Source organism: Charadrius vociferus, unplaced genomic scaffold, assembly GCF_000708025.1.
Source record: "Charadrius vociferus isolate BGI_N301 unplaced genomic scaffold, ASM70802v2 scaffold51, whole genome shotgun sequence".
In the NCBI taxonomy this organism is placed as follows: domain Eukaryota; kingdom Metazoa; phylum Chordata; class Aves; order Charadriiformes; family Charadriidae; genus Charadrius; species Charadrius vociferus.
Window position 1 is genome coordinate 3342641 of NW_009646939.1, and position 13954 is coordinate 3356594.

The 13954-nt window shown below is 40.7% G+C and overlaps 1 protein-coding gene across 1 annotated transcript in view; it reads right to left on the minus strand.

Annotated features, from left to right (window-relative positions):
- The window catches only part of MYRIP (myosin VIIA and Rab interacting protein), a 218693-nt gene that overhangs the window by 51121 nt on the left and 153618 nt on the right, over positions 1–13954 (minus strand). Inside the window, exon 3 of the mRNA XM_009895027.1 lies at positions 411–547. Within this exon, the coding sequence (XP_009893329.1) occupies positions 411–547 (137 nt within the window). The remainder of the gene's footprint in view (positions 1–410; positions 548–13954) is intronic.

The following is a 13954-nucleotide window of genomic DNA, read 5'->3' on the forward strand; positions in this document are numbered from 1 at the left end:
GGTCAACTTGGATACTGAATGTATCCCGTGTTAACCAAATTCTGCTTCAAACACCATGGAAATGTGCTCCAAGGCCAAATGTTGAATGCAAAATTATTTTCTCATTCATTGACTTCTCAGAACTGTGATAAATTTTGGAATACGGGCTAGAACACAAACTGCAATTTACTTTACACACTGAAGATAACAGTTCCTCTGTATCATTGGCATAATTAAGATTAAACATTCTTTGAATTCATAAACAGCTTTCTAGACACTTCACCTTTTTTTTTCTCCCTTCACTGAAGTGTTTCCTTAAAAAAAAAAAAGCCTTTATTTCTTTATTTTTTTAATAATCTCAGAATCTCCATTGTCTCGGCTTGTGTGTTAAAGTAGATAAGCTAATAAGAAATTAACACAGCTGTTCTTACCTATTGCATCAGGACAAACTCCACTCTCCAGTCTATGCTTCTTGTATAAGTTCTTCAGGACTTTGGCACTTCCAAAACACTTAAAGCGGCTTTTGACATTATTATAGTACCAATCCAGAGACTGGGTCCTTAGGAGCCTAAACCAGAAAAATAAACAACATATTTGGAATGATTCTACGACAAATAAACCTAAACAGTTTACCATGCTTTTATGTAAAACAGGATATTTTAGGTCTCAGAGCATAAATGTTGATTTCTGAACACTTCTTCACTGTTTGTACTTTGGAAGTGTCTGGTATACTCAGGCAAAAAAAAAAAAGTTAACTCATGAGCAAATATCTACTTCACCTTACTCAAGGTTTTATTTGGCTTTGCTACTATCAGAAGAGGTGCTCTCTCCTTTTACATTATAATGCCAACACGACAGCCTTTTGAAAAACATAAACAAGCTTTGGAACAGCACAGGAAGGTTTTAAAAATAGCCTTTATTTACACAGATCTACAGATAATGTAAGAACATTAGGCCATTGATGAACCGCAAAAAAACCTCCATTTTCATGAAAATGTATCACTGCTTTTATTCAGAGAAAGCAATAGAGTACACGAAGCCTAATTAGAGGACCTAAAAGCAGAATGAGCAAAGAACAGTAGGCAGACAAACTTTTTTTCGGGGGAAGGACTCACAACCGAAGTTTGGTTCCTTACTTTCAACAGTATGCATCACTGATGTCAATAACTCATCCTAATGCATTCATCCTCAGAGCTCTATAAAGCTTCTATAAAGCCATGAGATACTGTCAAGTTCTTTATTCTTTTCCACATGGCAATGGGCTCTTGTTCCACCTGTTACTTCAGCAGAAGGTGGAAAGAACCTGCACCGTACCCTCAGGAAACACAACCACAGGTTACTGCAGGGTAACCCACAGCAGACCCGAACGTTTCCTACTGAGGGTGTCACTGGAGAGGAGGATCTGAGGGTTCCACCTATAAATTAAAGCTGACTTTCCCAAAAGCCTCCAGGAAGGAGAAATAAGTCTGAGACAGTGAACGTGAACTAATTCTGTGCATTTGCTTCCTCATTTGAGCCCATTTGTTCCTCTGCATATTGACATAGTAGTTCATTTTTAATTAATTTATTGCACTGACATTGCAGGAAGCAATATATTTTTACAGGACGTGAAAACATTTCCTATAAAAGAGTATTTATTATAGGCTACAAAGTTATTTCCCCTTTGTAATAATTATACAAATCAGGGTTTTGGAACTAGAAGCCCTATGGAGCTTGTTACATAATTAAGCAAAGAGATGACTCTTAACACCAAGATTTTAGAAAAGCAAAGGCTAAGGTTAGTGTCCGGTGTCAATATATGAACCCCTAAAGAAATGATGTTAGTATCGGGAATGCTGGATTCTCAGCACTTCCAGATTTGAAGACATTCAGATGATTTAACTTTGTTTTTTAAACCTGGGGTTATGGATGAGAAACAAAATAAAACAAAAGCCTCACTGTAACCTTTAGATTTTCCTTCAGGGACTCTGGACTTTTCTTTATAAAGTGCAAAGCAAGCCACAGTCTGCAATTTTTGTTTAACACGCACCATTCATAAGCAAATAAAATCTCACCTATTGAGAGACTAGCACTGTGGTTCTTACTCGCCACTGAACCTCAGGAGATACTCGATAACAAGCAAATACGCTGAGCCTGGGGTTTCAACTAAATGCCTCCAGTATGGCTCCGGATTTTTTGAGTTTCAGTATACTGCTAAAAAGGAATATCCACTTCACACAAAACAGAACATCATGATATAGTCCACTTCTCTGTCACAACTGGAAAGTATTTAGTAGAGAACACCAGCAGTGGGAAATGAAAAATAAAAATCAATGAAGCCTACCGTATTCAAACTTTGAACTCTTAAAGTTACATTAGTTGCTCTCCCAAAAACAACTGAAGAAAAAGCACCTAGAGGAACAGAAGCATATTTTTTTCTGTATGCTGTGTCAGCAGTTAGGTGCAAGACAGATGTTTACAGATGATGTAAGAATATTAGCCCTTTATTATCTATTCGTACAGTAACAACCCAAGCCTAACTGTGGTTCTCAGGAGGCTGATTAGATCCAATATTCACTATCCTACAAATATCACTAACATGTGACACGGGCAAAAATCCTTTTATTTCTGGAAAATATCCTCACATACGGAGCACAGATGACTGACATCTGATGAAGCACAAGTGGCTGGTGATAGAGCAAGGAAAAGCACATGTAGGTCTGTGAAGTACAGGGTTTCTGAATTCCTATGATGCTGCCACCAAGCAATCTGTTACGGTGCCTCTCCAAGTGCTGACCCACTGACCAGGGCTTGGCTGCTGGTGATGAATCTGTGAATGGAGGCAAATTTCTCTCCCAAATCTGCAATTCTTTGGCGTTTTGAGAACGTGCCTTCTTTGTGGGCAGGAACCATTTGCTCTCATGGAAACTGCATCAGAAAGGAATAAAGGCTGTGTCTTCTGCTAGCTGTATTCACTTTTGTCCGCTGAGTTTCTACAGGTGCTGGGAGTGTAAGATTTCAGTCAATAGCATGGAGTCCCAATCATTATGATGGATAAAACTAAGTCTGTACGACTGGGTTGGATGTGGCTCAGCAGGAGGTACTTCCACCCAGGGAACACAGTGCTCTCCGCACTGTTCACAAAATAGCCTTGTAGGACTATCACTGCTGGTGGACTCACAGCGCTGTGAGTCCTCAGATACATTGCTTTATGGCTTTCAAGATCCCTGCCCACTACCTTAGTACATTTACCAAGCAACCTCAACTCCACTAGCTCAGAACGCTAAACTTGGCATCTTCTTGGAAGCCAAAGAAACCCAGTGACTGGGTGACAAGGTACCAAAAGCAGGAAGTCACCTATCCCATTGTACAACCTGTGTGAGTTAGGATGATCGGTTGTGAACGCTGATCTGGCAACTTGGGAAAAATGAGAAATGGGACCCATTACAAGCCCGCTTCCCCATCTTTTCCCCCCACGTTACCATGATTTTCTGGGTCTGATCAATACTGTTTCTGTAAAAACAGGAAGCTAACAGCACTGATTTTTTTAATGAGGTGAGACACTGCTTTACAACTAGCATAATCTTAGAGACAGGCTTTCTATTTGTAATGATAACATTTTCCGTACGTGAACTTTGGAAGAGTCAAAAGAATAGGAGATTATACATTTCAAAGCAACAATGAAAGAAGAGATGCTTGCCTCTGTGTCCTCACTAATCTGGTGTAAACACAAAGATCGGGATTTTTATTTTTCTTTGATTTCCTCATTGCTGCAGGATTAACATTTTGTGAGTAATCTAATCATCTCATGCTTCTCTCCTACATATTGGAGAGCTACCAACAACTCCAAATCTATGCCTCTGTCCTGCACACGTTTTATAGCAGATTACGATGCCTCCTCTAAAGCTTTTCAGCTTCTTAACTTTCAAATAAGTCACAATGTCCCTGATGATTCCTCCTGGGGAGAAAGGATTTGGAGAAGAGAGTAGTTCTCTTACAGATACCAAAATAATGGACCCACTCAAAAGAGAAATAAGAGCGTTATAGCCTTATTTCAAAATCCTTTAATGTTGACCCGTATTTTAAAGCTGTATTCTCCAAAAGCAGTCCATGAGTGCAGAATAATGAAAGACTATAACAGCGCTAGCATTAAATTGTTAAAATGAAACACTTTCCTTATTACATCTAAAAGAAAGTGTGCAAGTTCCTTCCATGAAACGGAAGTTCATACTTAAAGGATATTAGCTGTATGCATTTTAAAGATGCAGGAATGGTTGAAGCCATTTCTCTCTCTTTCTGTGCCATAACGACTGCTACGTCTTTATTGCTAAATAGCCTTAAATGCTAAGGACATTATTTATGTTGTATAATATTGCCATGGAGTTGAGTTGCATTTTGATGTGCCTTTGACAGAGAGGAATACTGTAATTTTAAAAATTCTGCCTGACCAGAAAGTGTGAAAGGTAGGTAGACGCTTCTGGTTTAATAACATTAAAACTTGAACGAGTATTATAAATACCCTGTCTTTTTTTTTAGTGCAGCAATGTGTTTGCCTTAATCAAGTAGCACCGTAAGAGCAGCAGATAAGCTCATTAAAATCTTTACAAGAAGTTTTCAGTACATTTTTCACCTGCAGCACCCAAATACTCAATTTTTAGCCTTCTGAGAAAAAAAGAAAGTACACTAGCTGTGCTGGGGAGTGGGGACATGAACCATCTCACTCATTGTTAGTGATGATCACAAGAAGATCATGTGAAAGATGCTATTCATGCATGATTACAAGTATTCACTACTCAATACAGAGGAGGTTGTTTAGTGACTGATTTACTACTTCATTATTTTTTTTTTCTTCTAAAAATTTGTGAGGTTTTACTTGGTCTAAAGGCAATATGAAGCTTCTGCAAGAAATTTTCTCTAAAAGGTAGTACCAACCTAGTGTTCATGACCTTGATCTCTGCTCATAACTCAGGTTAAACTACAAGCATTTTATAACACCAACTTTTTTCCATGAACTCGGTGAGAAGTTTTCTCCCACAAGAAGAAATTGTAACCTACAGAAAGAAGACTGCAGCTCAGTAAGTCAGGAAGTGCTTCTGGAAATCTGAACTTACATTATTTAAATGTCAGAGTGAATATATAATCACTTGTAGTTTCCTTGCTGTTGACTTGCACTGGAAACTGAAGACTCCTTTTCAGCTTTCCAGTCCTATCTCACCACATCTTCCATAGCTTTGTGCCAACAGCCAGGTCAGCAAGCTCTTCTGTCCCCTCAGTCTCACTCCAAAGTCAGAGAGCCACAAACTTCACCTGCACATCAACAACCGTTGTACAAATGGTTATGCAAAACAATTAGTATTTTTGAGCTGACCTCCATATACGTATTGTGAAATGTTAGACATAAGTTTCATGCCACCCTGCTAGAGCCTCTTACATTCACTCAAGGAGGAGGTGCCCCCTGGAGCTCCAGCTGCCAGCTGAGCCTCTTGAGGCTGATTCCTCTCCTCTCATCCATAACCTTTGCCATTTTTCTTCTGGAAGGATGGGAATCATGCTATAGGCTAAATGATACTATCTATCGCCTCCCTGTAGCCCCACAGATTTTGTTGATGGTCCACAACATGTTAAGATATTGGAAATCTGACTTTATGACCCTTAGGTATAAAATGACAGTGTAATAATCACAGAGTAATATCTTTAAATACGATTTTTATACTTCCTTTTGACAGGAAAAGGTGGTCCTTCAAATATTCATTTATTCTTTTTAAGTGTTAAACCCATTCCCACCCCCCCATACGCTCTCCCATTAGTCCAGCATTACCACTGCATTTACTAGTAGCAGACTTTATGGGTTGGTTGCAATTTTCATTATAAACTCATTTTTTCAGGATTTTATAACTCAGTTGTGAGATGTTCCTCACGGTTCTTACTTTGTAAAATAGGAAAAAATAAAAAGGACCTACTAGCAGACCCACTAAAGTAATGTCCGTCATAAAAAAGGTCTTCATTAAACAACTGCTTAATATTCTTGAATGGGCATCAGCAAGACTCAGCCCTGAAATGCGGACATTCAGCAGCAATTTTTCAGACAACTGATGATAAGCTAACAACCAATCAATCTCACTAGAAACCAAATAAAACAGTTGCTGAAAACAACTTTTATCTGGGGAAAAAAAGAAGAAAAAAAAGGCTTTAAAAATTGTTGCCCCGTGCTTCTCCTGCTGTGCCATGCCCTAGTGTAACATCCAACCTCAGGTCAATCAAGATCTGCGTTCGGCAGTTGCCTAAATTCACTCAAGGGAGCTGCTTTACAATTCTTGGACCTTTTTAATTTTGCGCATGTGACCATTTTTTGAAATCAAGTAATGAAAATTTAAATAGCCAAACAAACCCACCTCTGAAATACCAGACTACTCACAGATCAGACCCACTGCTCTGTGGGAGACTCTAAAACGCAACGCAACCACATCAAACAGAAGAAATACTAGAAGTTTAAATTTGCAGTGGAAAAGCAACACGAGTGTTTAGTTTTCACTCTTTCAAAGCACTCCCAAGGCGCCTTGAACTGCCCGAAAGCTCAGCCACGAGTGAAGAGATGGAGGGGTTGGGAGCCAGGGGAACACTGTCTGCTGAACTACGCCAGAGATGGGACACCGGTGGATAGGAGCTCTCCAAAGCCAACCTGCTTCACCATGATGCTGGGCCAGAGGCAGAGGCATGCTGCAGTTAAATATTCTTGTCTTTAACCATGGTGTCCACCCACAGGCAGGCGACCGGTGCTGTAGGACCGACATCCTTGAAGCCCTGCCGCTCCTGGGGAGCTGCATATCCACCATCCTCTGGCTGCACTAGCATCAGTTCTCTGGGAAACTCCAGCTAATCCAGATTATGCTGTGTCAGGCACACCGTCTGTCACAGGTGCCCTGACAGGGGCTCTCTCCCCGTACCGGCCTCACACAGAATACAAAGCTCAAGGCCCTTATTTCTATTTCCCAGGCACTGAGTGGCTTCAGCCTGGAGCCCAGAGAACAATTAAGATTTAGCCTGTCACTTCTTATTTACCCAGTTTTAGAGTAAAATTGCTTCAAACTCAGCATCCTGAAATACTCTTTCTCTGCCAATAGCAATATTGGCTTTTTCCCTTGGGCTGATGTTTTAGACCTTGTAATGTACTGTTCTTTATAAATTGTGGAATTAAAGTATTTCAGTTCCTTTCAGTTTCAGTGAAATCAAACATACTTCCAGCTTCAAGAATGCTACTTCATCTTCATTCCCTTCAGGATGAATCATTACTATAGCACACTAACACGGCACACATGAATATCCTGCCAATGCTCAGTTCACTAAAAATCAGACTTCAGAAAAAAAATAATAATTGAGAAAGTCCAGCCCCCTGAAGCCCTGAACAGGAATTTCTGTACATCAGCCTTTGGCCAAGCTCATGCCATTCCACGATGGGACTTATATTTCCCTAATTACAGAATCACAGAATCACAGAATGGTCAGGGTTGGAAGGGACCTCTGGAGATCATCTAGTCCAACCCCCCTGCCAGAGCAGGGTCACCTACAGCAGGTTGCACAGGACCCCAGAGTGGGGGACTCCACAGCCTCTCTGAGCAGCCTTTGCCAGTGCTCCACTACCCTCAAAGTAAAGAAGTTCCTCCTCACTTTTAGGTGGAACTTCCTATGTTCAAGTTTATGCCCATTACCCCTCGTCCTATCACTGGGCGCCACTGAAAAAAGACTGCTCCCATCCCCCTGGCATCCTCCCGTTAAGTATTTGTAAGTATTAATAAGATCCCCCCTCAATCTTCTTTTCTCTAGACTAAAGAGAGATGCAGAGAGACTAAAGAGAGATGCAGAACAATAGTCTGCATCTATCCCCTGCCTGTGAAAGGCAATTGTTCATGCCTCAAGAACAACAGCTCCTAAACATTTAGCCCCAAAGGCCACTGTCAACTCTTTGTGACACTTCCTTCCCAAGCTTTAAGTTGAAATCCTATTTATTTTTCTCTAATGGCATTCTGCAGATCACCCGTCACTTAAGAAGTACTGCTCCAGGAAATGTCTTCCTCCAATTATCCACAGCAGAGCGCTGCACCCGGATTACACTGTGACATGTGAAAGCACGGCACGCTGACCCACGGAGATGTGTCATGGGAAAGGCTACAGCAGTGCACCATCGTCGTGGTTTGGGCCGGACTGGCCACTGAAACGAACAGCAGATGCTCTCCCCCACCTCTCTCTCCAAAGAGAGAAGGAAGAGGAAGACACTTATGAGTTTAGAAAAAATTATACTACTTTAATGAGAATAATAATAAATTAATAAAATAATAATAAAAAAGAAAATAGTGAAATACATGCAATATATACAAAAAACGTATCAAGCTCCCAGAATGACAATCACATCACCAGCAGGCACAGGGAAAGTCCCAGACTAGACTCAGCGATGGATGGGAACTGGACTCCAGATCTGGAATCAGGAATACATGGATTGGGATCAAAGGCAGACAAACAGACAGAGTCCTCCTCGGATGCCGGCCACTGAAGAAAGAGGGCTGACCCTTTGATCCCTCAGCTTTTATACTGAGCATGAGGCAGATGGGATGGAATATCCTGCTGGTCAGTTTTGGGTCACTTGTCCTGTCCACTCTTCCCCGCAGGTGCGACCCCTCTATGCTTTTCCACTTCCGACCCTCCAACAGGGCAAATAACAAAGTTAACTGCCCTTAGGTGTTATAGCAATAAGTATAAGCCTCTCTTCATACCATTCCTTGGCATAAATTACAAATAATCAGGTCTTATCACTCTCAGAGTGAACAGTGTCTCCACAATACACTTGATTTCAGAGAGTTCAGTTCATTAGAAGAGGCTCAGCTGCAAAGTAGAATTACTGAACAGAAAATTGATTCTGTTTTACCTCAAACCAGGACACAACGAATGCTACGCTCAGCAGTCAGCAAAATCCAAGTACCAGCAGAGGAGAGACTGTCTCAAGTCAAAGCATCTACCCCAAAATGAAAACTGTCCAACTCAGTGAAAACATGGTCTGTTGTTCCCACAACTGGAAGAAAATAACTGTCCGTGTCCCTCACAGTGAAATCATGATTTTCCTGTGCCAGCAGAAATGAACCTGGCCCAGTAATTGCACTGCAGTATGTTAATTATTCAGAGCACTCAACCTACAGTCTTGAACTATATAAGGTGTTTCCTAAAAACACGCACCCTCCCTACCATTCACTGAGAAAATCACTGCCCCAGTTTTACCTTTACATTCCAACATGGAGCAACATACAAGAAATAATAAAATAAGCTTAGCAGCACAGAGGAAAAAAAGGAATTTATTTTTTTCCCCCCAAAAGACAGCTGTATGTGCAACCCTCAAATTTGCTTACTCTCTCTCCTTTACCTTTGAAATCAGCAGTCGAGGAGTTGTGGGAGGAAGACAGGGTAGGTTTTATACAGAAAACCTAGATATAACTGCTGAAAGGAAGAAAGCTCAAAACTTGTAACAAGTTTACCCAATCCTGATTATTGAGGGAAGTACTAAAGCATCGACCCCCCGGGCCCTTTAAATCAAGCCTTGGTGACTTCCAAAGGGAGATGCCAAGGATTGCTCACAGCAGCATGTGCCAAAACGCAGGAATCACTGGCTGCATTATGCAGCAGGCCATAACCTTCCCTTAAAATATTTTACTGGCTCATAAAAATAAGATCATGAGCCATACTAGTTCAAATAAAAGATTCAACCAGCCCCTTACTCTGTCTCTGGCCATCAGTAGATGCTAGGGAAGAGATGACAGGAAAGATGCAAGTGTGGAGCAACCCTGCCTTCGACACACTCTGCACTTGTCAGCTCAGGACTTCGTTTTTGACATTACAACAGAACACCCTCAAAGGACACTCTTCGACTGACTCATCTTCCATAAATTTGGCTATCCCTAACCTAAATCTAGGCATACTTTTGGCCTCCTCAAAGCTCTGTGACAATAGAGTCCATAGCTACATACCACACAGATGCATTTGTGACCCACACTTGCAGTGGTAGCTTGATCATCTAACCTACAGTAAAATAAACCATGAGATTTCTGATCTTTAGACATATAATTTAATTATTGGAAAGTAATCAGCAGGTAGGAAATCAGGAGTAAAACCATGTGCCTCTAACAGCCGTTTTGAAAACAAGCATGGAGAAGGTCCAGGAGACCCTCTCTTAAGAAAATAACAGACTTAACTGATGCTTTATTAAAATTAAAAAAAAAAAAAAAAAGTTGCAATTTTGTAACCCGTATACTACCAAAGCAACATTCCTCGAAGATCACATCTAGACTGCAGATAAATGTTTGCGTGCATTTGCTGACAGACATTACATGGAACGATTAGACATTGGCCATCTGCAGGGACAAATAACTTGGTGGGTATGGATCGGGTTTGCCCCGTGGTATGTTGTGATTTTCCAGAACTGATGAGTTCAGCCAAAGTCAGGCCCCTGAGACAAGAACTCCAGACCTCTTGTGAACACACCTGTAAACTCGGCTATGTACTGCTCATGGTTCCTGTAAGCCAGTCAGAGCATTTACACCCTCAAGCTCTCCCTGACAAATGCCAGACCTGACATACCACGTTCGGCTCAGACTTACACCCTTTTGCCATTTATACCCACCCATGCTGCCATCTAACAATAGATTTTCACTTACCCAGCACTACGTGCATACTCCTCCATCACCACATCCTCCTTCCTTTTTGGCAGTCATCTGCATACTTTACTTACTTTTCCTATGAAGCTATTCCTGTTTTCTCTGAATTTTACGGTTCTCCAATGACATTTCCCCAGTATTAAAGAGGTTCCTTTGTCGAAGGCTTACAGCAACAAGACACCTCCCTTTTAAAAATTTCTGCAAAGGATAAGATTTGAACAAACGGTGGCTGAACGCAGGTCAGGTTGAGCGGTTTTTGCACATCATCTCAAGTTAAACTTCTCACATGAAAATGGTCACGCTAAAAAAGTCTTCTGGCTTAACCTGGGCACAAAGCCACCATTCTGGTTTGTGAATGAAGGCTGTGAATACAAGTTTGGTGAGGACTATTTTCAGGTCTGTTCCCCACAGAGGAGAGGTGTCCTGCAGCAGGTGAAGAAAACACTGAGACAATACCAGGTATAGCTGGAGTTATGGTTTGATGCTCCAGTAGAAAAAAACAAATAAGAGAAGAACATGTCAGCATTTACCTGAGATGTCTTGCTCTGTATTTTCCCTGCGAGGCTGCCTGTCAGGAACCCCTGGCTCACAAATGAGCATATTTGGCATATGAGAATATCTGGCATATTAACCTGACCTGCTGCCCCCAGGAAGCATGTTATGTTTTAGGGTAACTGAAGTGAAAATATGAACCTTGCGGCAGTTGTAAAAGTAATTTATTTTTTTTTTAAAGAAGACAGTTTTCAAACCCAGGCCTCCACTGTAATTTATCTGACTGTAAACACCAGGGGTGAAATCACAACTGTGGAGAGTTAACAGCAGTTAAAGCAATGACCTAAGAAGGGGCAGGACCTCTCTTCAGGCAACTACCAGCAGTAAAAAACGTGAGAAGCCATATCCAATACAGCTCCTGACAGTATCTCAGCAAGAGCCAATAAGCTTTTGCCGTAACAATGTTTATAAGGATGTTTTGCCATGTCTTATAGCCATTAGTGAATATTCTTTCTCCATTTTTGCTTTGTAAAATGAGCACCGGTGACTGATGCTTATTTATTTGGAGCTGACTTCTGAACCTACAAGTTCAAAAGGCTGCGTTGCAGGGGAGCTTGCAGTACAAGTTACTTCTGCTTTCAAGCGACTTTGGCAGAGCCTTAGGCCATGACAGAAATGGGATCACGTAGGTGTTCCCCTTGGCCCCACATGGGATCACGTAGGTGTTCCCTTTGGCCCCACACGTGATGAGCAATACCTAGATCACTCCCAGCAGATATACAGTTAGCCTGCTTTTAATGACTGCTGATGCTGCAGAGCTGCCCCAGGCATCCACTTCCTACCCTAACGTTGAAAGGTTTTCTTAACATTTAAGCCAAATCTTCCTTGTTTCTATTTAAACAAGACAGTTTAAGATGTTTGCTCTTTTATTTTTTTTTTCTATTTTTTTTTTATTTTTAATGGCTAAAGAATCCTGTTTCATTCCACATCATGTTTGCTAGCCACCTGATCATTCCCATTGTTTTGTTTTCCTGGGACAAAGACAAAAAAGGCCTAAGTGGTCTACATCTTTGTTTAAATACAGATCTCAGAACTGGTAATCTGAGTCCTTACCAGTGCTCTTTCAAGAAAGCAAAGTGTAGCTGTCAGGATAGGACTTAGCACAGTGCTGACCCTATGGATGAGATCCCACTAAGAGAACCAGATATGCAATGCTGATATTGAATCAGGGATACACAATGCTGTGAATCACACAGTCGTCAAAGTCTTGCTAAGACTCGCTGTGCAGAAACTGCCAACTCTTCAAAAAGAAAGATCATGTTGAACCAAGTCAAGAGTATTTGCAGTCCACCTTTTCTTTTAAACTGACAAGTACATGGATGCCACTTTCAGAAATAAGGTTTAAAGTGTATCTCCTCACTAGGTAGCAGATATACCAATGGGCTAAAATGTCATTTTTGTGGGAGAAATCCAGGCACTCAGCTGTCACATCTTCTTATCAACCAGCAAATAACTCTCCCGGATAAGAAAACCATGAAGCCTGTCATTCAGAAGACAACTCATGGTCATATCTGTACTGCTTCCACTCCACCTGCACAAAAAGCCCATCTCTCTCCATTTCACTCCTGCTTTCATGTCTAGGTTGGTGTTTTACAGGCCTCAAATGTCACTGCAGCCCCTGTGAATCATTCAGTGGCCAAAAATGGTCTGTAGTCCTCATCTCAGTGATGTAAATGGACCCCAAGAACTTGCCACCTTCTTTTCTCAGCCCTTCTCGGTGTTTCATTCAATGCCTGGAAATGACTTCCACACCACACTGCCAAGTTTTTTCCTCTTAAGCCTTTCATTAAACTGCGTATTTTTACACAGCTGATTAATACTACCTGTCAACTCGGATGAAAATTAAATAAGCAGCCATTGAGTACTCGAAACTAAAACAAAGCAAGTCAAAATCCAAATGCCTGTGTGAAAGCTAGAACAATCTGATATTGCCAAAATGGATCATTCCACATTTTTACAGGATACATTAATGACATTTGTATACGAACTATAGGATTTATTTTGTGACATAAAAATCATAGATACATAAACAAAAATGTTACCGCTGAAACAAATCTTTCCCCCCTTAAGCAAAAAGAAATATTTTACCTTATCTGAATCCATTTTCCTACAGAAATTTCATTTCATGTGAAATTTTGGGGTTTTTTTCCCCCATCTTAATTTGCAGCAAAATATTTTTTCAATATCTCAATATTTTTCAAAGGGAAGAAATTCCACATCCTGATCATCTTGTACTGGGTATTTTTTCAGGCATATCATAAGAATTAATCGATACTGCACCATTAGTAAATTTATGACACTCACATGCACACAACATGCTGAAGCAAAATACAAATAATCATGGATCAAAGCAAGTTATTATAGCTACACTGAAGACGGATATACTGTCTTTTACTGTCATATTTGTTCCTACTTGCTACAATACATCAATGTGATTTTTATTTCAGATTTCTGAAAGAAGACAGGCAAAAAGAACAAAAGTCCACACTGCCAGTACTTCAAAATGAATACATCCTGCTGTTTTTCTTAAGAAACAACAACAGCAATAGATATTCACAAATTCTCAATTGGAGAGGGATTCATTTCCTGCTGTGCTATTACTACAAATTTATTCTTTGCACCTACCCACTGAAGTGAAGGAAAATTCATACAGAAACCTCATATAAATAAACTTCAGAATGCAGAGAGCAACGTTAAAACACTCTCAGGAACATTTGGTCACTGAACTTTGCATCAATGTTAATGAAACA